Genomic DNA, 23572 nt, shown 5'->3' with positions numbered 1-23572 from the left:
CAAATTCATGTGCATTAAGTTGGTGATACTATCTATCCTCTCTCTCATCCTCTGCCACCCCCTTGTCCTTTTGCCTTCAGTCTTTCCCAGTATCTGGGTCTTTTCCAATGAGTTGGTTGTTTGTATCAGGTGCCCAAAGTGTTGGAGTTTCAGCTTTGGCATTAGTCCTTCCAATGAATATTCAGGACTGATTTCCTTTAGGATTGACTGGTTTGATCTGGTTGCTGTTCAGTCTCCAACCCCATAGTCTAAAAAAGATTAAGAATGACTTCTATGAGTTAAGAAAAGTTTACACAAACCAACAGTTTTTTCCCCCCATTTTTTGGTGTGTTTTATGTCTATATTTGAATAACCATTCTGATAAAGTACTATTAATTATACATAAGATTCTCAGGCTTTTGTTTAATAAGTATCATTTTGCTTATACTTAAATTGAGAATTTTTTTTTTTAAGGTTCAGGAGCAAGTACATCCCAATCTCTCAGCTAATGAAGAGTCTCTCTATTATATTGAAGAGCTGATTTTTCAGCTGCTTAATAAATTATGCATGGCCCAACCAAGGACTGTTCAAGATGTGGAGGTAAAAATTATTCTATTATTTCAAAAAGTCATTGAACCACTGTATAAATTAATTTTTATATCTACATCTATATCATTTAAAATTATCATGGAAACTAAAACCATTGAAATCATATGGGGGATGTATGATCAGTTCATTTTTGTCAAAGATGTCAAGGCAATTCAATGAGGAAAGTAAAATTATTCAGCCAAAATAAGTGTTAAAACAACTGGATAAATTTTTGGTGGGAAAAAACCCTTGAAACCAATCTCAGAAATTTAAGATATATCATAATCTTAAAAATAATAGCTGGAACCATGAAGTTTCTAGAAGAAAATGCAGGAGAATATCTTTATAAGATGATGTTAAACAATTTTTTTTTTACAGAGGACTCAAATACCATAAATATCAAAATAATAAAATTGATGTGAAGAAAAAAATGATACAAGTCACAAACCTGGTGGAAATGCTTTCAATATGTATTCCTTACAAAGGGCTTGTATCCAGAATATGTTGAAAAACAATTACAAATCCATAATAAAAAGATTCTTTGTTCACCCAAATGAGCAAAAGTCTTGAATAGACAGTTCGTAAAAAAGCATATGAAAAGCATTCAAACTCATAATTCATCAGGGAAATAGAAATTTAAACTAAAAGGAGATATTTCACACCCACTAAAAGGGATAAAGTTAGACTGATAACATGGAATACTGATGGCATGTAGAGCAACTGGAACTCTTAAACACTGCTAGTAGGAGTATAAAATGGCAAAACTACTTTGGAAAATTGTTTTGCAGTTTCTTATAGTTAACTACCTAACTTATGACCTTGCAGTTTTATTGCTGGGTATTTAATCCTAAAGAAATGAAAATATACCTTCACAAAGAGACTTACATAAGAATGTCTAAGCAGTTTTATTCATAACAAGCAAAAATTGAAAACAGCTAAAATTTCCATCTATAGGAAAATGGGAAAACAAATTGTGATAGATTCATAAAATAGAATGCTACTCAGTAGTAAAATGAAGGAATAAACTATTGATATATGCAGTAACATAGCTATAATCTACAGTTATCACGTGGAGCAAAATATAAGCCAAACCCCAGAGAGTATATATCTATTGATTCCAATTACATGAAAATCAGAAATAGCAGAAAGTAATGGTGATAGAAATCAGGATGGTGGCTGCCTATGAAGTTGAGATTAAGATGATAGAAATTTTCTGTAATCTTGATTAGTGAGATGGTTACACAGGTGTAAACATTTTTCAAAACTTATCTAATTTTACACTTAAGATCTGTGCATTTTACTGCATACAAATATTAGGTTCAATAAAGCACTAGTGTAGAATAAAGATATTTACTCATCGATTAAAAAAATATACATATATATGTATATATATATGAATGAGGGGAAGGCAACGGCAACCCACTCCAGTACTCTTGCCTGGAAAATCCCATAGATGGAGGAGCCTGGTGGGCTGCAGTCCATGGGGTCGCGAAGTTGGACACGACTGAGCGACTTCACTTTCACTTTTCACTTTCATGCATTGGAGAAGGAAATGGCAACCCACTTCAGTGCTCTTGCCTGGAGAATCCCAGGGACGGGGGAGCCTGGTGGGCTGCCGTCTATGGGGTTGCACAGAGTCGGACACGACTGAAGCGACTTAGCAGCAGCATATATGAATGAATGAATGTGAAAGTTGTTCAGTCATGTCTGACTCTTTGCAGCCCCATGGACTGTAGCCTGCCAGGCTTCTCTGTCTATGGAATTCTCCAGGCAAGAAGACTGGAGTGGGTAGCCATTTCCTTCTCCAGGGGATCTTCCCAACCCAGGGATTGAAGCCAGGTCTCCCACATTGCAGGCAGATTCTTTACTGTCTGAGCTACAAGGGAAGCATGTGTGTGTCTACCTAAAAAATCATGTGTAATTTAGTGCTGAAATACTGTTTTGGCTGAGTTACATGTGAGTATTTCTAAATTTTTAGAAATATCTGTCAGTATAGTTTTTAAAAGTTACTTTGGCATTATATTGTTTATGTCACCTTTCTTTGAAAATTATTTTCTAACAAGGCAACAACTTCCAGGGTAAAGGATAATCTTATTTTGGAGTAATAGACCTCCTTTCTGCTTCATGAGAAACCTGTATGCAGGTCAAGAAGCAACAGTTAGAACCAGACGTGGAACAACGACTGGTTCAAAATTTGGAAAGGAGTACATCAAGGCTGTGTACTGTTACCCTGCATATTTAATTTCTGTGCAGAGTACATCATGTGAAATGCCGGGCTGGATGACTCACAAGCTGGAATCAAAATTGCTGGGAGAAATATCAACAACCATAGCTGTACAGATGATACCACTCTAATGGCAGAAAGTTAAGAGGAACTAAAGAAACTCTTGATGAGGGTGAAAGAGGAGAGTGTAAAAGCTGGCTTAAAACTCAACATTCAGAAAACTAAGTATCCGGTCCCATCACTTCATGGCAAATATGGGGAAAAAATAGAAACAGTAACAGACTTTATTTTCTTGGGCTCCAAAGTCACTGTGGACATTGACTGCAGCCATGAAATTAAAAGACACTTGCTCCTTGGAGGAAAAGCTATGACAAATTTAGACAGTGTATTAAAAAGCAAAGATACTACTTTGCCAACCAAAGTCCGTATAATCAAAGCTATAGTTTTTCCAATAGTCATGGCAGATGTGAGAGCTAGACCATAAAGAAGGCTGAGTGCCAAAGAATTGATGCTTTTGAATTGTGGTGCTGGAAAAAATTTCTTGAGAGTCCCTTGGACTGCAAGGAGATCAAATCTGTCAGTCCTAAAGGAAATCAACCCTGAGTACTCATTGGAAAGACTGATGCTAAAGCTGAAACTCTAATACTTTGGCCACGTGATGCAGAGAGATGACTCGTATTGGAAAAGACCCTGATGCTGAGAAAGATTGAGAGCAGGAGTAAAAAGGGACGACAGAGGATGAGGTGACTAGATGTCATCACTGACTCAGTGGAGATGAGTTTGAGCAAACTCGGGGAGATAGTGAAGGGCAGGGAAGCCTGGTGTGCTGCAGTTCATGGGGTCACAAAGAGTCAGACACGACTTAGCAACTAACAGTAACAACAATAGATCTATTAAGATTTTCAGGGACTCTGGTAATTGATGCATTTGTTTCCCTATTCTTTGTTGTAAGAATTGGACATAACTAAATATAATAAAAGCATACTTTTCAGAAGCTAAATATGCTAGAAGCTGAGAATGTAATTTAAAAAACAGGAAATTCTGCTGAATTGGAGTTTGATTCAGTTATCATCACTTCTCATTATTCCTGCCAATTACTGGTAACATTTATTAATAAGATTAGATGATATAAAAGGTTTGTATTGTTTTTGCCAAGCAATACATTTCTTTAAACTATTCTGAGCTCTGCCACACACTTGATTCTTTAAGAGGTACATGATATTTCTTCTTTTTAAAATTTTTCTCTATAAAGCTCTGAGATTAGCAGAAGGAGAATGACTGTTTACTAATTATTAATAACAAGTTAACAACTTCTGCTGGGTAAACAATTTTAACCCTAGAAACCTTGACCTTAGAATCACTGACTTAGCATATTTTATGTTTGCTTTAATCTCTAACATTATTACTTTTTCTTTCTTTTCCAATTTTAACTTAGTTATGCTTACACTTAAAGCTTTCTGTTTAAACTTCACCTTTTTATTTACCTGTGGGAATTATGTGGAAAAATCTTGATAGTGCTTTGAGTTTTTTTTTTTTAAACAAAAAACGTTCATTTACTGCAGGAATCAGAACAGGTTATGTTACTATTAACTGTTGGCATGAGGATGATAATGAAGTTAGTTTTGTATGAACTTTCCGTTTATGAGCACTTCTGTTAACGATAGTTCTGCTGTGATCTGAACAGGAACGAGTTCAAAAGACCTTTCCTCATCCAATTGATAAATGGGCTATTGCTGATGCACAGTCTGCCATAGAGAAACGAAAAAGAAGAAATCCTCTCTTACTGCCTGTGGACAAAATCCATCCTTCATTGAAGGTAAAAGCAAACAAGCAAACATACAATAACAAGACACACAAAAAACCATTGAGAGAAGTTGTTTTTAGCAAATAGTCCTTTATATAGTATTTATGTATCCATATACATGGTCTATAAATATATTTATGTATTTATATACGTGGTCTATGTGACGGTGTATGTGTGGTTGAATATGTACATACTTGTATATACACATACACACATGCATACATACATATAGATGTTCTTTAATATATGCAAAAAGCAAAAAGGAATAGACTCTGATAAAATCAGTTGCTTTTCAAATAGTATTAAAAGTTAATGATAAGAAATAATGCATCTCTTTGGCATCTTCTGATGACTGTTACCCTGATTAACTTTCAGCTTTTCGTTGTGTATAATGCAAAAGCTACTCTGAGTTCAGAACTGTTTTTAAATTCATTTGTATCTGTTATAGATATTTTTATATACATTGGTAAAGTTGGGTGTTGGGTAGGAAATATTATTTAGTCTGTATAGAGTAGCTGGTGTACCTGGATTTGAATATCCCTTGGTAGCAGTTTTAGAACCCTCTACATAGATGTCCTCTCATCAGTAGAAACCGTTGTAATTTGGGAATATTAATTTAAAAAATGCAAATATTTGTCAGATGGGTTTTGGATAATATATCAAGAGGTTTTCAGTGAAGTCCAGTCTAAGATTTCTGTCTTAGAATCAACTATCTCTTCTTGTTTGATACTAAAGGCATATTTGTTAGATTTAAAAAATCAAAACCAAAACCCTGATACTGAGCCAACAGCTCATTTTACATCCTATGGTACCTTTGAGTTTAGACATTTGGTTTCTGGAAAGTTGTTTATAAGCAAGAATGTTAAATAAAAATTTTAAGTGCATTTTATCTGCTACTTGGCAGTGCTGCCATTTTGGGGAATTAAATTGTTTATTTTTTCCACAGGAAGTTTTAGGGTACAAAGTGGACTACCATGTATCCCTGTATATTGTGGCTGTGCTAGAGTATATCTCAGCTGATATTTTGAAATTGGCTGGTAATTATGTTTTTAATATCCGACATTATGAAATATCTCAACAAGACATTAAAGTGTCAATGTGTGCAGATAAGGTAAGTGTTAAAAAGTATTTAAATTTAGCTACAGTGCTAGTGATTTTATGTCACTTCTATCTCTGTTTTTTAATACAGGGTTATATTAGTGATTTTTATAATCCCTAGTGTTGCAAGACAGAAAAATGGTGGCCTTACAGACTAATAACAATGATATTTTCAGATTTTTCAGCATATGGTGGGATGAGAATCTCTTTTTTTCCAGCAAAACTTCTTTACATGCAGAGAAGAAACATCCAAAACCTCAAACAAGTTTTAAAAGAGTAGTTTGAGTTTTGTATTTTTAGAAAGAGAATAAATCCAGAACATTCAGATACTTTTAAGTTTAAGAAGTAATTTTGAAAAACATACTTTGATTTTGTAGCATAATTCAGTGGGGCATGAGGAAAGAGAAGATTTTACAATGCCAGAGTTACTTTCTTATGATCATTTTTTTTTATTACTTCATTCTTCCTGTCTGTAAGCTACTGAGGAAAGAAACTGAGTCTTTTATTTTCTTCTCTCCTCCTTTTCTTCCCTTTCTACTTTTCTCCTTTTTTTCCTTTCTTTTGAAATCAACATTTTTGAATGCCTGTTATGTGTCAGATATTGCCCTGAGCAATGTACAACACTGAATATATCAGCAGTCCCTGTGTTAGAAGGAATTTATTTTAGTGGGTAATAAAGTATTATAAACGAATAATTGCAGTACAAGATAATTAAAACTACTATTATACAAATGAATCAAAGGTGCAGTGGAGAAAGTGATGAACTCTGGATAGGGAAGACCAGAAACACTTCATAGATAAGTGCCTAAGCTAGACCTCTAGGTGTGAATTACCCCCAGGGTCTGGCCTAGGACACTGGTTCTTCACCTTGCACATCAAAATTACCAGTATTCTTTAAAAGAATACTGATGTCTGCATCTTACCTCTAGAGGTTCTTATTTACTTGGCCTGGGATTGGCCTTTAGGCTCACAAGTGATTCTGAGGTACGGTTAACAATTGAGAGCCATTGTACTATGCCATAGTCTCAAAAATGATTTTTCACCTAAATTTTATTATAGAAATTCCTTATTTCTGTTTGACTTCTCAAAAAATGAAAAACAATGATTATATGTTTTTTTAACTTAGTTTCTAGCTTACTTTTAGAAAAGTTTCATGTACAAAAAAAGATAGTCCCTTATACCCTAAACCACTTGAGAGTAGGTTATTGACATAGTTTAGTGTATCATATGAACAAAAACATTTGCCTGTATAATCACACTATGACAGTCAAAATCCAGGAAATGAATGCTGATATTATGTAATCCTCAGACCCCATTCAGGTTTTGCCAGTTGTCCCAATGACGTCTTTTAGAGCAGAATGATCCTGTTCAGAATCATGTGTTGTGTTTAGTTGTCATGTATCTTTTTTTTCTCCTTGTTCACTCTGGAGCCGTTCATTCTTCCTTTAACTTTTATGACCTTGACATTTTTAAGGATTATGCTTATTAATGTTTAAAATGCTCTTCAGTTTTTTCTGACATTTTCTCTTGATAAGTTTCAGGTTATGTATGGAGCTGTGGCAGAAATGCCATAGAAGTTCTCATTGTACTTTCTCACATGACAACAGTTTTGATGTGCCCCATTTTTGGTGATGGTCACTTCAATCCCTTGATTAAGGGTTTGTCTCCTAGATATCTCTACTTTAAAGGACTCCTTACCCTTTGGTAATTAATGAATATTTTGTGGGGTATCTTAAGGCTATGTAAATATCTTGTTCCTCATCATACTGTGTGGTGGTTTAGTCGCTAAGTCATGTCCAACTCTTGCTACCCAATGGACTGTAGCCTGCCGAGCTCCTCTGTTCATGGGGTTCTCCAGACAAGAATCCTGGAGTGGGTTGCCATTTCCTTTTCCAGAGGATCTTCCCGAGCCAGGGATTGAACCCAGGTCTCCTGCATTGCAGGCAGATTCTTTACCAACTGAGCTACGATTTATTTTAATATGGACTCACTGATTATTTTTATTTAGTGGAACATAACTTGTTACTTTATTAGTTATTTTGATATTCAGATTGTCTCAAGTTGACCAGTGGGAGCCCCTTCAGTTTGCTTCTCTGTCCCTGTCTCTCTTTTGACATAAGATGCTCCAGGTTCAACTTGTTCTTTACCTGGCTACTCAAGCCTGGAATTAGTTGTTTTCTAAAAATTCCTGGTTCCTTTTAGTGGAGAATGGTCTTTAGAAACCATGATCTTGGTGCTCGATGAGCTCATTGATAATGGAGTGTTACTCCTCTGATCTCTTTAAGGTCAAAATTAGGGAGTGTGTGTGTGTGTGTGTACTCCTCTGATCTCTTTGAGGTCAAAATTAGGGTGTGTGTGTGTGTGTGTGTTACTCCTCTGATCTCTTTGAGGTCAAAATTAGGGGGTGTGTGCGTGTGTGTGTGTGTGTGTGTGTGTGTGTGTGTTACTCTGATCTCTTTAAGGTCAAAATTAGGGAGTGTGTGTGTGTGTGTGTTAGTACTCCTCTGATCTCTTTGAGGTCAAAATTAGGGAGAGTGTGTGTGTGTGTGTTAGTACTCCTCTGATCTCTTTGAGGTCAAAATTAGGGAGTGTGTGTGTGTGTGTGTGTGTACTCCTCTGATCTCTTTAAGGTCAAAATTAGGGAGTGTGTGTGTGTGTGTGTGTGTGTGTGTGTGTGTGTACTCCCCTGATCTCTTCAAGGTCAAAATTAGTGGGGGGGTGTGTGTGTGTGTGTGTGTGTGTACATACGTACATGGGCTTCCCTGGTGGCTCAGTGGTAAAGAATCTGCCTGCCAAAGCAGGAGATGTGGGTTTGATCCCTGGATTGGGTAGATCCCATGGAGAAGGAAATGGCAACCCACTCCAGTAGTCTCGCCTGAGAAATCCCGTGGACAGAGGAGCCTGGTGGACTACAGTCCATGGGGTCACGAAAGTGTCAGACAAAACTTGGTGACTGAGACAACAATAACACATACATATACATCTATATTTATGGCTTATGTGTCTTTAGATGAGTTCTCTTCAACCCACGTTCATTACCACAGACTTCACTTTCCCCTCCCCTTTTTTACATTTGTAATTCTGTTATCTGATAGTGAGAAACCTGGCTCCTGTTTTTCTTAATGTATTTATTTGTTTGATCAGCCCTTCTGTATGTGACCAGTCTCCCAGCAGGCCTATCTCCCCATACTGGTGTAGACACCCTATTTTGGCATAGAAACCCTTCTCCTTTGTATACGTTCTCCTAACCCTCCTCAAATTCTGACAGTCCCATCTTGGCCCACTGCTGCTGGGCCAACTTCCCGTGCAAATACCCTCCTTACCCACTAGGGCTTCAGCACCCTGCATCAAGCTGCCCTATTATATGGATAGTCTCTGTACTCTGACTGATCTCCTAACACCTTCTGCCCACAGCCCTCCACTCCCGTAAACACCCTCCCTACTCCTCTCAGGAACTAGCACACTGAGATGGGGCTCTGCAGCTTTTCCCCACACCCTCATGCAGGGATTCCTCCTTTATTTGCCCCATTCCTCCACTCTCCCTGCCCTGAATAGTGGCCTTGCATGGGATTATTGACAGACTCTGGGAATGGGGAGACCATTCTATATCTGAGTCAGTTAACTTTTCTATGACTCTTTTTAAAAGCAAAAGTAGTTAAATTCTTAGAGAATTACACAGTCTCAGAATTACAATAGACCAGATCTATACGCAAACTGACAGGTGGTAGTCACATAGCGTCTGTTTGAGCACTGGGGAGCTTATTGCTCATAAAACTGTCTATTCATTTTTATAGAATTCTAGTTAGGTGAAATGTCTTCCTCATAGAGAGTTAAAATTAACTTTTCTATTAACTTTTTTCCAGACTAGCTGTTTTTTATTAGCAAGAATATACTTGATAATTCAATATGTACAATTTTAAATGCACCATGCCTTTTAAAAAAATTTTTGGATGGAATTATCCAAAAGAGAATTTATTAAAATTCAGTGCATTTTTAGGGTACAAACCTGTAGTAGAACTATAAATATCAAGTATGGCATGCATTACAAAATTTTTTACTGAAATATAATTGATTTACAATGTTGTGTTTAATTTCTATTGTACAGCAAAGTGACTTAGTTATATATATATGTATATACACACACACATATATATATATACACTTTTTTCATATTCCTTTCTATCACAGTTTATCATAGGATATTGAATATAGTTTCTTATATATATAGTTTCTACTATACAATAGGACCTTATTATTTATCCATCCTATATATAAAAAGTCAGTTTTCATCTGACTTTCCCATTAACTTTGATTCCCTAATTCTAATCTCTCTTCTGGACTACGTTAGATAAGATGAAACTGTTTTTCAGAATAAGTCATTCCGTTATTTAAAGCATTTTTCCATGTACTAAATTTTCACCTTTTGAGACTTCACAAACCAATCTTTTTGACATGATTTTCAGATTTTCTTTGAATTGCTCTTAGACTGTGATTTCAAAAATAAAAACAACAGTCTAGATTTGTTCTGACCACACAAAGTATAGTGAAATGCCTACTTCCTTTATTTGGTATGATGTTCTTTTATAATTTTACTATTAACTTTTTGGAGCACACATGTTGTTCTGTTTACTTAATGAGTTCACAGATGTCTCAACTCCCTAGGACTTTTCACTGGAGATACTAGTATGTTATATGTCTCAACTCCCTAGGACTTTTCACGTGAGGTACTAGTATTTTATAGCTTTGATTTCTTACAATGTGTGCTGTTGGTATTTTTTTTTATCCAAGTTTGAATTCCAATTTATCTCTCTAAAACTTAATACTGTTATTGAGACTGTGTCCAGCATATCAAGATATTATAAAAATCTGATTTTGTCATTTATCGTTATAGATATCCTACTAGCTTTTTGTAATATATGCCAGTCTAAGAAACTTGTTTCAGTTTGAATTATTTATTAAAAATATTAGAAAAAGTATAATAGGTGATATTCCTCACATAATATTATTCGAGGCATCCTTCTAGATTAATAAATTACCACATTTTTTCACTATGGCCTGTTAGTCAGCTGCCATTTCACCTCTTTGTCTAATTGGGGATCAGCAGGCTTTATCTGTAAAGGAGCAGATAGGTAGATGAATATTTTAGGTTTTGTGGGCTGTATATATATATTTACCTTTCTTTGAACCACTCACCTTTGCTTTTGTGGCAGGAAAGCAGCCATAAAACAATGAGTTTAGGCTGTGTTCTAGTAAAACTTTTATTTGTACAAAAGGCAGTAGGCTCATTGTGGACTGTGGGCTATAGTTTGCCCATCCTTTCCTCCTATGATTCCAAATTTGTCACAAGAGACTGTTGTATGTATAGGAAAGATCCAAATGACTTTATTTGTGGGACTAGTCATGTGAATGGAGTAATGAGACTAGTGTGATATGGTGTGATCTTCGTAAATCTAAACTGATTTCCTGTGAGCACTGTTTCAGGAACTTACAAGCCATCTGTTTAATAAACTGTTCAAATAAGTGCTTTCTAGAGGTCTCTAGTTTCCCAGACAAGGTCATATAATTTGACAGAGAACTTGAGAATCAAGTTTTTTTCTGCATTAAAAAAAAGCAGCATTTGACTATATGATGTATTCTGGCCCATCAGAGATTCCTGAGAATAGTTAGATGATCATAGGAAGGAATTATAAAGCTTAACCCTTCATATATTTTCACTATTAAGGAAAATAATATTCAGATTGGAAAAATAGAAAATATATGCTTAAGAGGAAATTTGATGTTTAAGCAAGGCAAAGCCTTTGACTGTGTGGATCACAATAAACTATGGGAAATTCTGAAAGAGATGAGAATACCAGACCACCTGACCTGCCTCTTGAGAAACCTATATGCAGGTCAGGAAGCAACAGTTAAAACTGGACATGGAACAACAGACTGGTTCAAAATAGGAAAAGGAGTACGTCAAGGCTTTATATTGTCACCCTGATTATTTAACTTATATGCAGAGTACATCATGAGAAACGCTGGACTGGAAAAAGCACAAGCTGGAATCAAGATTGCCAGGAGAAATATCAATCACCTCAGATATGCAGATGACACCACCCTTATGGCAGAAAGTGAAGAGGAACTAAAAAGCCTCTTGATGAAAGTCAAAGAGGAGAGTGAAAAAGTTGGCTTAAAGCTCAACATTCAGAAAACATAGATCATGGCATCTGGTCCCATCACTTCATGGGAAATCGACGGGGAAACAGTGGAAACGGTGTCAGACTTTATTTGGGGGCTCCAAAATCACTGCAGATGGTGATAGCAGCCATGAAATTAAAAGATGCTTACTCCTTGGAAGGAAGGTTATGACCAACCTGGATAACATATTGGAAAGCAGAGACATTACTTTGCCAACAAAGGTCCATCTAATCAAGGCTATTGTTTTTCCAGCGGTCACGTATGGATGTAAGAGTTGGACTGTGAAGAAAGCTGAACCCCAAAGAATTGATGCTTTTCAACTGTGGTGTTGGAGAAGACTCTTGAGACTCCCTTGGACTGCAAGGAGATCCAACCAGTCCATCCTAAAGGAGATCAGTCCTGGGTGTTCATTAGAAGGACTGATGCTGAAGCTGAAACTCCAATACTGTGGCCACCTAATGCAAAGAGTTGATTCATTGGAAAAAATTCTGATGCTGGGAAGGATTGGGGGCAGGAGGAGAAGGGGACAACAGAGGATGAGATGGCTGGATGGCATCACTGACTCAATGGACATGAGTTTGAGTGAACTCCGGGAGATGGCGATGGACAGGGAGGCCTGGCGTGCTGTGATTCATGGGGTCGCAAAGAGTCGGACACGACTGAGCGACTAAACTGAACTGAAGCAAGGCAAGAGAGAGTAAGAGCACAGAGCTGTTCTGAAGATTATTTCTGTGGACCCAGATGTAATAGGAGTTGAGTTCTTCTGTATTTTTTCTTTTGTTGTAATATTACTCCATCTGTTTCAAGAATCGATTCTCCTTTACTCTTCTTGTGAACATGACCAAGAACTGCTTTTATTGTCCTAACATTTATTCTGATCCTTAATTCAGTTAGTCTTTAGCTATTCATTACAAGTCCTGTGTCTGCTCAGTCACTCAGTTGTGTCTGACTCTTTGCAGTCCCATGGACTATAGCCCACCAGGCTCTTCTGTCCATGGGATTATCCCAGCAAGAATACTGGAGTGGGTTGCCATTTCCTCCCCCAAGATATCTTCCCTATCCAGGGATCAAACCCCTGTCTCCAATGTGGTTCCTCCATTAGCAGGTGGATTCTTCACTCCTGAGCCACCTGGGAAGGCTATTGCAAGTCGTCGCTCAGTCGTGTCTGACTCTTTGCAACCCCATGGACTATAGCCTATAAGGCTCCTCCATCCATGGGATTTTCCAGGCAAGAATGCGGGAGTGGATTGCCATTTCCTTCTCCAGGGGATCTTCCCAACCTAGGAATTGAACCTGGGTCTCCCGCATTGCAGGCAGATGCGTTACTGTCTGAGCCACCAGGAAAGCCCTTACAAGTCTTAGCAATTTCAATTCAGTTCAGTTCAGTCGCTTAGTCGTGTCCGACTCTTTGCAACCCCATGAATCGCAGCACGGCAGGCCTCCCTGTTCATCACCAACTTCCAGAGTTTACTCAAACTCACGTCCATTGAGTCAGTGATGCCATCCAGCCATCTCATCCTCTGTCGTCCCCTTCTCCTCCTGCCCCCAATCCCTCCCAACATCAGGGTCTTTTCCAATGAGTCAACTCTTTGCATGAGGTGGAAAGTATTGGAGTTTCAGCTCCAACTCGCAAAGTATTGGAATTTCAGCTTTAGCATCATTCCTTCCAGTGAACACCCAGGACTGATCTCCTTTAGAATGGACTGGTTGGATCTCCTTGCAGTCCAAGGGACTCAAGAGTCTTCTCCAACACCGCAGTTCAAAAGCATCAATTCTTCGGCACTCAGCTTTCTTCACAGTCCAACTCTCACATCCATACATGACCACTAGAACAACCATAGCCTTGATTAGATGGACCTTTATTGGCAAAGTAATGTCTCTGCTTTCCAATATGCTATCCAGGTTGGTTATAACCTTCCTTTCAAGGAGTAAGCGTCTTTTAATTTCATGGCTGCAATCACCATCTGCAGTGATTTTGGAGCCCCCAAAAGTAAAGTCTGACACTGTTTCCACTGTTTACCCATCGATTTCCCATGAAGTGATGGGACCAAATCCCATGATTTTAGTTGTCTGAATATTGAGCTTTAAGCCAACTTTTTCACTCTCCTCTTTGACTTTCATCAAGAGGCTTTTTAGTTCCTCTTCACTTTCTGCCATAAGGGTGGTGTCATCTGCATATCTGAGGTTATTGATATTTCTCCCGGCAGTCTTGATTCCAGCTTGTGCTTCTTAGCAGTTTGCAAACATACAATATATGTATGCTCTTTAAGCAGGTGTCTTTTGTGCATTTACTGTGCATCAAATGCTGTGGATTTTAAGATGAAATTATGGCTCTTATCTGTAGAAATGTCAGTATAATTTAGGTGCTTATATAGAAAAGAGAGAGGATGCTTATGGAGGACTGAAGCCAGGGAAAAGATTTTAATGGAGGAGTTCATGAAGAGTTGGGAAAAGCTATACGAAGACAATTATATTTGAGCTAAGTGATGAAAATTACTAAGGATTTATCAGGTGAATAAATGTGAGAGTTGGAAGGAAAGAGAAGTAAGAAAAGGTGTTCTAGACAGGAGAATAGAAGGACCTGACCAGTTTTAAGAACTGTTCGTGAGTTGGAGTTAAAAGGATTTGGGGACTGATTTGGTGTGAAAGTTGAGAAGTGTTAAGTCTAGGGTAAGGACAAGTTTTCTAGCTATGAAGTAGATGGTGCTTGATTAGTGATTCTGAAGTGAAGTGTACGTGCATGGGTTTGTCAGACAGAGATACCTAGCAAGCCTTTCATAGCACTCGTCTAGATTCCAGAGAGTTTCTGACAAATATTTAGGGAGTCATTAACTAGTGATTGATAATCATCTAAGAAGGTGAGCTCACTCAGAAGAAAATATAGTACATGTTTCAGACTGATGGCCTGCTAGTGAATAGGGGTTCTCCACCTAGTGAATAGGGGCTCCAAGTTTATTTTTTAAAATTTTGAATTATTTGCAATCTGTTTACATTTACAAATAATGAAAATTCTACATAAAATCTAGATTTCAGACTCTTCTTGAAAAAGAAAATCAAATGCCTGATGAAATAGCTACCATTGAGCACACTTTCCTGTTTAGGTCCATGTACCTTCTAGTTTGCCACACTGCCTGTCACCTCTTATGTGTTAATATGATGTATCATCTGCCTGACTCCTGTAGCATTTGCATTCAGGATTTTGGGAGTCGTGTGGCCAAAACAGTTCCAAAAATGGGACCCTTCAGTGGGTGGCAGGGAAGGTAAGCAGTAGAGAAGGAGGCCTCACTGACAGAATGGTGTATGAGAAGCCAAGGGAAGAGAAATTTTAAAAAGTTCTGGTTAGCTGTGTTAATAACTAGAGAAAACAAAAAGATATTCAGACATTATTAGTGAGTTTCAGTAGAGTGGTGAGCTTGAGAACTAAGAAATTAGAGATAACCAAGTACAGACTGCTTTAAAAATATCTCTAGTGGGGAAGAGAAGACAGTTCTGTGTCATACTTTCCATTCTTTCGTGTGTCTGCTAAAATCAGATTTCATTTTCTAATTCCCTATGCAGCCAGCCCCAGTGGTTTCTTCAAAGGTCTTAAGTGGCTGAGAATGGGAGGGGGCAATGAAGAGAAGAGGGATTTTAGAGTATCACAGGAGATGAGGCTGGGGAGGTAGGCCAGGGTTAAATTGTAAGTGGCTTTATCTTCATGAAATTAAAATTGGATACTGAAAGCAGTGATATCAATATCATGTTTATGGAGGATGTGACACAGTTTGGTGTTAGGAACATAATTTTGAAACTGGGGTTGGGAAGAAACCTGTGGCAAGGAGCTCATATTGCAAGACCTTCTAAGAGGTGATGTGGCTGCTTAATAGTCTGATTTGAAGCTTGGAGGGTAATGGAGAGAACTGACCAGCTTTAAGAAATATTTTTGAGTTAGATTTAAAAGATCAGGAAAGCAGAATTCATGTTTATTTTTCTTATTGCTATATCTTACCAACATCTGGCACAATTTCTGGTGATCAGTAGATATTTTTGAGAATGAATGAATATCTAATATTGTCAGAATTTGTTCCTTCTCTTATTTGTTTTACTTTTGGAGCTTCCTTTTTGGAAGTGTGCTTTTTTTTTTTTTCCTCTTAAATTCTAAGAAAGTAGTTTTCATTTAGTCATGCATATATAATTAAGTAGGTCCAATTTTTCTTTTTAAACTATCAATATGTTTGATTCTATAAAGTATGGTCACCTTTTTCCTATTGATTTTAATACACAGCTAGCTACTGCGTGTTGCTTGACTCAAGTCCATAGTACCAATCTTTATTCTTTCCTGAAAAGGGAAATTGTCACTATAGCAATTTAAGCATCTGTGGGATGCTTGATTTTAACAAATGAACTTTCTATAGCAGTTGTTAATGTAGTAAATATGCATCAGATAAGCATCATGCTATTACTATATTTTGTGTCTCATTTCATTTTTCTCCTTTAAACTCCACTTAAGTGCACCTAAGCATTCTTATAGTAGGATAAAGAACTACTATTTTTAATGCCTATTATTTGCTAGTCATAATAGTATGCATTTTATGTCCTTCACCTCATTGAATTCTTTCATCAATTACATACATGTAAGGGATCTGACTTTCAAAGGAATATTCGAAAATATTATATTGTCTATAATCACAGGTAAATGATAGAACTGTGATTTTTGGCTCAGATTGTTGTTCTCCAAATGTGTGCTCTTTTTGCTATTGTATATTTTGTGTTTACATGTATATATGTATATCTATATACACACAGACACACATGTTTTGTGTACATAATATGTGTATATATGTATTTCACTATTAGGTTTATTTTCATAAATATTTATTTTTCTATATCCAGTTTTATTTGAACATATACCTCACTCCAGCTTTTCATATTTCTCTTTAGTTGTCTTTAAAAAAATTGGCCTATAATACACATAGCTCTCATTGTTTAATAATATTTTAATTCCAAGTACTTTGAAATGGTCATGTAACAGTAAGTAAGAAAAGTTTATTCATTACTGATTTATATTTCTTAGGTTTTGATGGACATGTTTGATCAGGATGACATAGGCTTGGTTTCTCTTTGTGAAGATGAACCTAGTTCTTCAGGCGAATTAAACTACTATGACCTTGTTAGAACTGAAATTGCAGAAGAAAGACAGTATCTACGGGAACTAAATATGATCATAAAAGTGTTTCGAGAAGCTTTTCTTTCTGACAGAAAGCTGTTTAAACCTTCTGTAAGTACCTTTTTGGGTCTGAAAGTCTGTCTACCCCCAAATGTCAGATAGTAGCTTAAAAATCATAAATAGTAACTTTAGAAACTTAATAAGTATGTAAAACAAAAATATGGTTTTATATAGCACTGTGGTATTGTTTGGCTTTATTTAAATTTTTTCAGTTTTTTATTGAAATATAATTGATACACATTCCTGAATGAGTTGTAGGTATACAGCATAGTGATTCACAAGTTTTAAAGTTTATACTCCATTTATTGTTAGTATAAGTTATTGGCTACATTCCTCATGTTCTACAATACATCCTGGTAGCCAATCTTACACTCGATGGTTTTTAGCAACCACTTCCCCACCCCTATACTGCCTCTCTTCCCCCACAATAGTAACCACTAGTTTGTCCTCTATATCTGTGAGTGCTTCTTTTTTGTTATAGTCACTAGCTTATTGTATTTTTTAGATTCCATGTATAATTGATACTTGTCTGTCTCTGTCTAATTTAATTCGCTTAGCCCTCCCAAGTCCATCCATGTTGCCGCAAATGGCAGAATTTCATCTTTTTATGGCTGCATAGTATTCCATTGTGTGTATATATACCACTTCTTTATCCATTCATCTGTTGAGGGACACTTAAGTTTCTGCCATATCTTGGTAATTGCAAATAATGCTGCTATGAACACTGGGGATGTTGTGAGAGTTTTTTTTTTTTTTTGAAAGAAAGTTATCAACTTTAATCAATTGATTTCTTACAGAGCTTTGCCCATATTTCTGTGACAAAATCATGTTGTGGGTTTTTTAGTACATGAATTGTTATACTAATATGTTCAGTGACAATGAAAATTAGGCACAAAATTAGGGGAATCACACTGGAATAAAATCTCTTTCTACTGTGCAATATTTGAGATTTATAGTTATTCATTTGAAGATGGTGAAAGAAATGTATGGTCTAGAAAAGAAAGATATACATTTTTTCCTATCTTTTGGTAAATACTTTAGGGTAGTATAAAATTTTAATGGTGAGACTTTTTAAGAATAAAAGTTTATGCAGAATGTCTCATAAACAAAGGCAGAGCGGCAGAGTTCTACTCTGCTGGGTAGGAATGGGATGAATTATAATGGGGATCCAAGAGAGTCTTGTCCATGTTTTTCTTACCTCTGTAGTTTTCTAAGGAATCTGTCTAGACAGATACTGTGTTTGTTTGTTTAATTTAGATTTCTTTTTCTTTCCTTCCTTTCTTACATGATCTATTTTCCCTTGGATGTCTGAGTGTCTTTCACTTTAAATTCTTAGCTTTTCTCTTACCTCCTGACTTCTTCTCCCAAATAACTATTGTGTGTGTAAGTGTATGTGTTCAGTCCCTAAATTGTGTCCAGTTCTTTTTAACCCCATGGACTGCAGCACACCAGGCTTCTCTGTCCTTCACGATCTCCCAGAGTTTGTTCAAACCCATGTCCATCCAGTCGGTGATGCCATCCAATCCTCTCATCCTATCTTGTCCCCTCTCCTCCTGCCCTCAATCTTTCCCAGCATCAGGGTCTTTTCCCATGAGTCGGTTCTTTGCATCAGATGGCCAAAGTATTGGAGCTGCAGCATCAATCCTTCCAATGAATATTCAGGGTTGATTTCTTTTAGGATTGACTGGTTTAATCTCCTTGGGACTCTCAGGAGTCTTCTCCAGCACCACAATTCAAAACCATCAATTTTTTGGTGCTCAGTCTTCTTTATGGTCCAACCCTCACATCTGCACATGACTACTGGAAAATTCGTAGCTTTGATTATATGGACCTTTGTCGTCAAAGGGATGTCTTTTCTTTTTAATACGCTGTCTAGGTTTGTCATAACTTCCTTGCCAAGGAATAAGTGTCTTTTAATTTCATGGCTAGAGTCACTGTCCACAGTGATTTTGGAGCCCTAGAAAATAAAGTCTGTCACTGTTTCTATTTTTTCCCCATCTATTTGCCATGAAGTGATGGGACTGGATGCTATGATCTTCGTTTTTTGAATGTTAAATTTTAAGCCAGCTTTTTCACTCTCCTCTCTCGCCTTCATCAAGAGACTCTTTAGTTCCTCTTCACTTTCTGCCATTAGGGTGGTGTCATCTGCATATCTGAGGTTATTAATGAAAATGTAAGGTGTTTTAATTGGCTTTTATCCTTTTTTTAAAAAATGTATATTTAGTTTAACATTTGATAATAATTTCTACTGGACACACTGCCTTAAGTAGTTAACATTTTTATGTTTTTCAAAGTACTGTCCTATTTTGTGTGACCCTTAAAAATTCTCTGAGATAGGTAGGACAGGCATTATCATCTCGACTTTACTGGTGAGGAAATAGACACAAAATAGTTATGACATGATAAGTTACTTATGGAGGTTGAACTTGATTCTTTTATACCGTAATTGGGTTTTGTCTAAAGTGTATGAAGAATTAAAAACTTAACAAATGCTGTTAGCTAATAACAATTGCTGGAACTATTACCCTCTTTACCTTTTGTTCATCCCATCAGTTTTCATTCCTCAAGAATTAATTTTTATGGTTCTTTTTTCACTGAATTTGTACTGATTTTACAGAAATTTTTCATTAAATATTAAAGAGCCAAGAGAAAGAGTGAATCGCTTTATCTCTATATTATATTTTTACAACATAGATGAGACTGTAAACTTTTGAAATAAAGACCATCTAAGATCAGAGCATAGAATTCAGTAATATTTGATAAAAGAATGAATGACTGTTAATCTTAATTTACTCCTTTGGGGTGTACCCCTACCCGTATGTCTTCAGAAAACTCCCACTTGTGGAAGGCCTAATATATACCAGGAGCATTTTTTAGAAATCATCTCATTTCCTTCTCTTAAAAACCTTATGAGGTAGGTCTTAATATACCAGCTGTGTGACCCTGGACAAATTGCATAATTGCTCTGTGCCTCTGTTTTCTCATTCGTAAAATGAAGATGATGATAGTAGCTAATCTGTTATGAACTTACATGTCAGGTACTTATAGTAGTGCCTGGAACATAGTAAGTGACCAAGAAATGTTAGCTGTTATTATTGTCCTAATCCAGGGTCATTCACCTAGCAAGTAGTGGGACAAGGATCCAAGCTCAAGTCTGTTAGGTTCCTTAATCCATGTTTCCATTACCAGGTGCAGAATGAATAATAGTTGTCTATAACCTGGATGATCAGTCATGTGGTCTTCTTGTTTCCAGAGTATTTAACAGGTTTTAACCCAGATAAAATTCACACTGAAGAGCTTGACTGAAATCTTTGATTCCTCCTCTAATTTAAGAGACAGGTCGCATACTGTGGAACTACTTTGTGTCTCAGTTAGGAGTCAGATCTTCATTTTGATCCCAGCTTTTGTCATTAACCAACTCTGAGACTTTGATCAAGACCTTTAGCACCTACCCAGTTTAAAAATACTCGAATGCCAGAATTCTTTATTTAAGAAGTTGCTTAGAATCATCCACCATATGAGATTTACAGCACATTTACTGGAAAATATAGATTCTATACAGTTTTGATCAATAATTCTAAATCTAATCCAAGAGGTTTATTTCCCTTCCTTATTCATGATTGACTTTTGCTATGATTTGGAATATATTTTATGTCTTGAAATATACTGTGGTATGTGATTGGATGAAAATATACCCTTAGCACTTATATTACTTATATTTAATAATTCTTTAATGAAATTTTCAACCTGACATGTCTTAACCTTCCTTTTCTTTTTATTTTTTTTAGGATATTGAAAAGATTTTCAGTAACATTTTAGATATACATGAGTTGACTGTGAAACTTTTAGGTTTAATTGAAGACACAGTTGAAATGACTGATGAAAGTAGCCCTCATCCCTTAGCTGGCAGCTGTTTTGAAGATCTGGCAGAGGTAAATTTACAAAACTGTTTTCCTTTTAAAGTCCTAAGTGCTGTATTTCTTTGTGAAAATTAGAAGATACTGCTGGCTGCTATAAAAAATGCTTAAGATTTAACCAGTAGCAAACTAAAATTACATTGTCTTTATAGTGGCACTTTATGGTGTATTTATGCTAATATTTATATCAAAAGCTGATAGACTAGTAATGTTTAAGACCTTTCTTTTTTGACGGCAAGTGCACTTAAGGTTGAAAGAAAAGAAATTTTGCCGATCATTGCTTTTATTGACCATAAAAATTTTACTGACCAAGCTAAAAGTTTAACTTTTGTGGATTTTAGTCTTAATTTCCAAAAATGAAAAAGGAAATTTATATATTTTTTCCTCAAAGTGAAAATCATATTTTTGTACTTCACATGATTATAAAATTAACATAACTCATTGTAAAAATACTCAGAAAAATGTAGATAAATATAAGACAAAAATCACTGTTTTGCAAAACCTAGAGATTAATTGTTTTATAAGATTTATTTAACCTTGTGAATATTTGTCTACATGTTTAAACAAACCTATATGTAGTTACAAAAATAGGATCTTACTATTTTACAACCTGCTTTTTTTTCACTCAATATCATGAATATTTTCCATGTTAATAAATATACTTTATAGCTTTTAAAGTCTGAAAGTACCATGTACTATGGAGATACTATTCAAATTATCTGTTATTATTAAGCAAGTAGGTTGTCTTAGTTCTTTTTGTTATTATAAACAACACTATAACAAACATTTATATAATGCCTGTATAATCCATTAATTATTTTAAGATGCAGTCCTAGAAGTAGAATTATGGTACATTTTTAGAACTTTGAAGCATTTTTACAAATTTACTTCCAGATAAGTTCCAGTATATGCAGGCCCTCTTTTTTCTCCACGTCTTCAGACCTGGTTGTTATCCCATTAAATTTTGCTAGTCTAGTGAGAGAAAAACAGTATTCATTATTCTTTAATGATGTTAAACACCTTTTCATATTCATTGGTTAGTTTTATTTCTTTTGGAAAACAGATGTTAAAAGTTCTTTCTTTAGTTATGTAAATTTCATAATTTTATAATCTCTTTTTAATTTTTATGAAAATATGCATCACTTTTATTACATCCATTGTGTAGACAATGGAACTGATAGTATAGAAGTACTCAGTTACTAATGCCTAACCAAGATACTTAGGCTTGCTCTTATTAGAAAGCTTTTTTTAATATTGTGATGTCTTAGAATATTACTTTGTAATCTGGTTGCTTGTACTCTTAAAGATATCATGAGTCAAAAACATGTATTCAAAAATGTATTTTCTAATTTTTATTTTATTTTTATGGTAAAACATAATTTGGCATTTTAGCAATTTTAAGTGTACAATTTACGGGATAAATGAAACTCATAGTAATATACTATCATTATAACTATCCATTTCTGAAACCTTTTAACCACCCTGAATAGAAACTCTGTACTCATTAAGTAATAATTCCTTGTTCTCTCCCACACAAACGCTGGTAACCTTTAGTCTATTTCTGTCTCTATGAACTTGCTGATTCTAGATATTTGATAAAGGTAGAATTATTACAATGTTCTCCTTTGCATATTTCACTTAGCATAATGTTTTCAAGGTTCATCCATGTAATAGCATGTTATCAGAATTCCTTCTCTATGACTGAACAATGTTCCCCTCTGTATATATACCACATTTTGTTTATCCATTTATTTGTTGATAGACCCTTGTGCTTTTTCCACTTTTTCGCTATTGTGAATAATGCTACAGTAAACATTGGCATATGAGTATGTGAGTCACATTTTTTTGGTTCTTTTGGGTATATACCTAGGAGTAGAATTGCTGGGTCATATTGTAGTTCTTTGTTTAGCTTTTTGAGGAATTGTCAAACTTATCTACAGAGGCTATACCATTTTGCATTCCAAGTGTCAGTGGATAAAGGTTCCAGTGTCTTTGCATCCTTGACAACACTTGTTATTTTCTGGAAAACATACCATATTTTTAACATATGAAAATGAAACAACTCTTAGTTCTAACTAAACTTTGCAGATACTGATTATTATAAAATAATAGGAATTTTTAAAAATATAAACATGGACAAAATATGGACAGTTTCTGTTTTGTTATTTTACTGTATGTTAGTCTTTGGTTTCTTTTTCTAATTTTGAAAAAGTGTGGTATAAAACAGCGGAAGTATCACTTCTTGCTTCTTTTGAAAATATCCTCAGTGTAAGCTGCTTTTAGTCTCAGTTCAATTCAGTTCAGTGACTCAGTCGTGTCCGACTCTTTGCGACCCCATGGACTGGAGCTTGCTCAAACTCACGTCCATAAAGTCGGTGATGCCATCCAACCATCTAGACTTTTAACCTAGGTAAACCTAACTGACGGAGAAGGCAATGGCAACTCACGCCAGTACTCTTGCCTGGAAAATCCCGTGGATGGAGGAGCCTGGTAGGCTGCAGTCCATGGGGTCGCTAGGAGTCGAACACGACTGAGCGACTTCACTTTCACTTTTTACTTTCATGCATTGGAGAAGG

General features: G+C 35.9%; 1 protein-coding gene across 1 annotated transcript in view; it reads left to right on the top strand.

Moving 5' to 3' along the window:
• SOS2 (SOS Ras/Rho guanine nucleotide exchange factor 2) overlaps positions 1 to 23572 on the top strand; it is a 100906-nt gene that overhangs the window by 20158 nt on the left and 57176 nt on the right. The window contains exons 2-6 of the mRNA XM_052646375.1: positions 454 to 579; positions 4476 to 4607; positions 5542 to 5706; positions 16927 to 17130; positions 20868 to 21011. Coding sequence (XP_052502335.1) covers positions 454 to 579; positions 4476 to 4607; positions 5542 to 5706; positions 16927 to 17130; positions 20868 to 21011 — 771 coding nt within the window. The remainder of the gene's footprint in view (positions 1 to 453; positions 580 to 4475; positions 4608 to 5541; positions 5707 to 16926; positions 17131 to 20867; positions 21012 to 23572) is intronic.

This window comes from Budorcas taxicolor, chromosome 10 (assembly GCF_023091745.1).
Source record: "Budorcas taxicolor isolate Tak-1 chromosome 10, Takin1.1, whole genome shotgun sequence".
In the NCBI taxonomy this organism is placed as follows: Eukaryota; Metazoa; Chordata; class Mammalia; order Artiodactyla; family Bovidae; genus Budorcas; species Budorcas taxicolor.
Note: the sequence above shows the minus strand (reverse complement) of the source record. Positions and strands in the feature narration are given on the sequence as shown.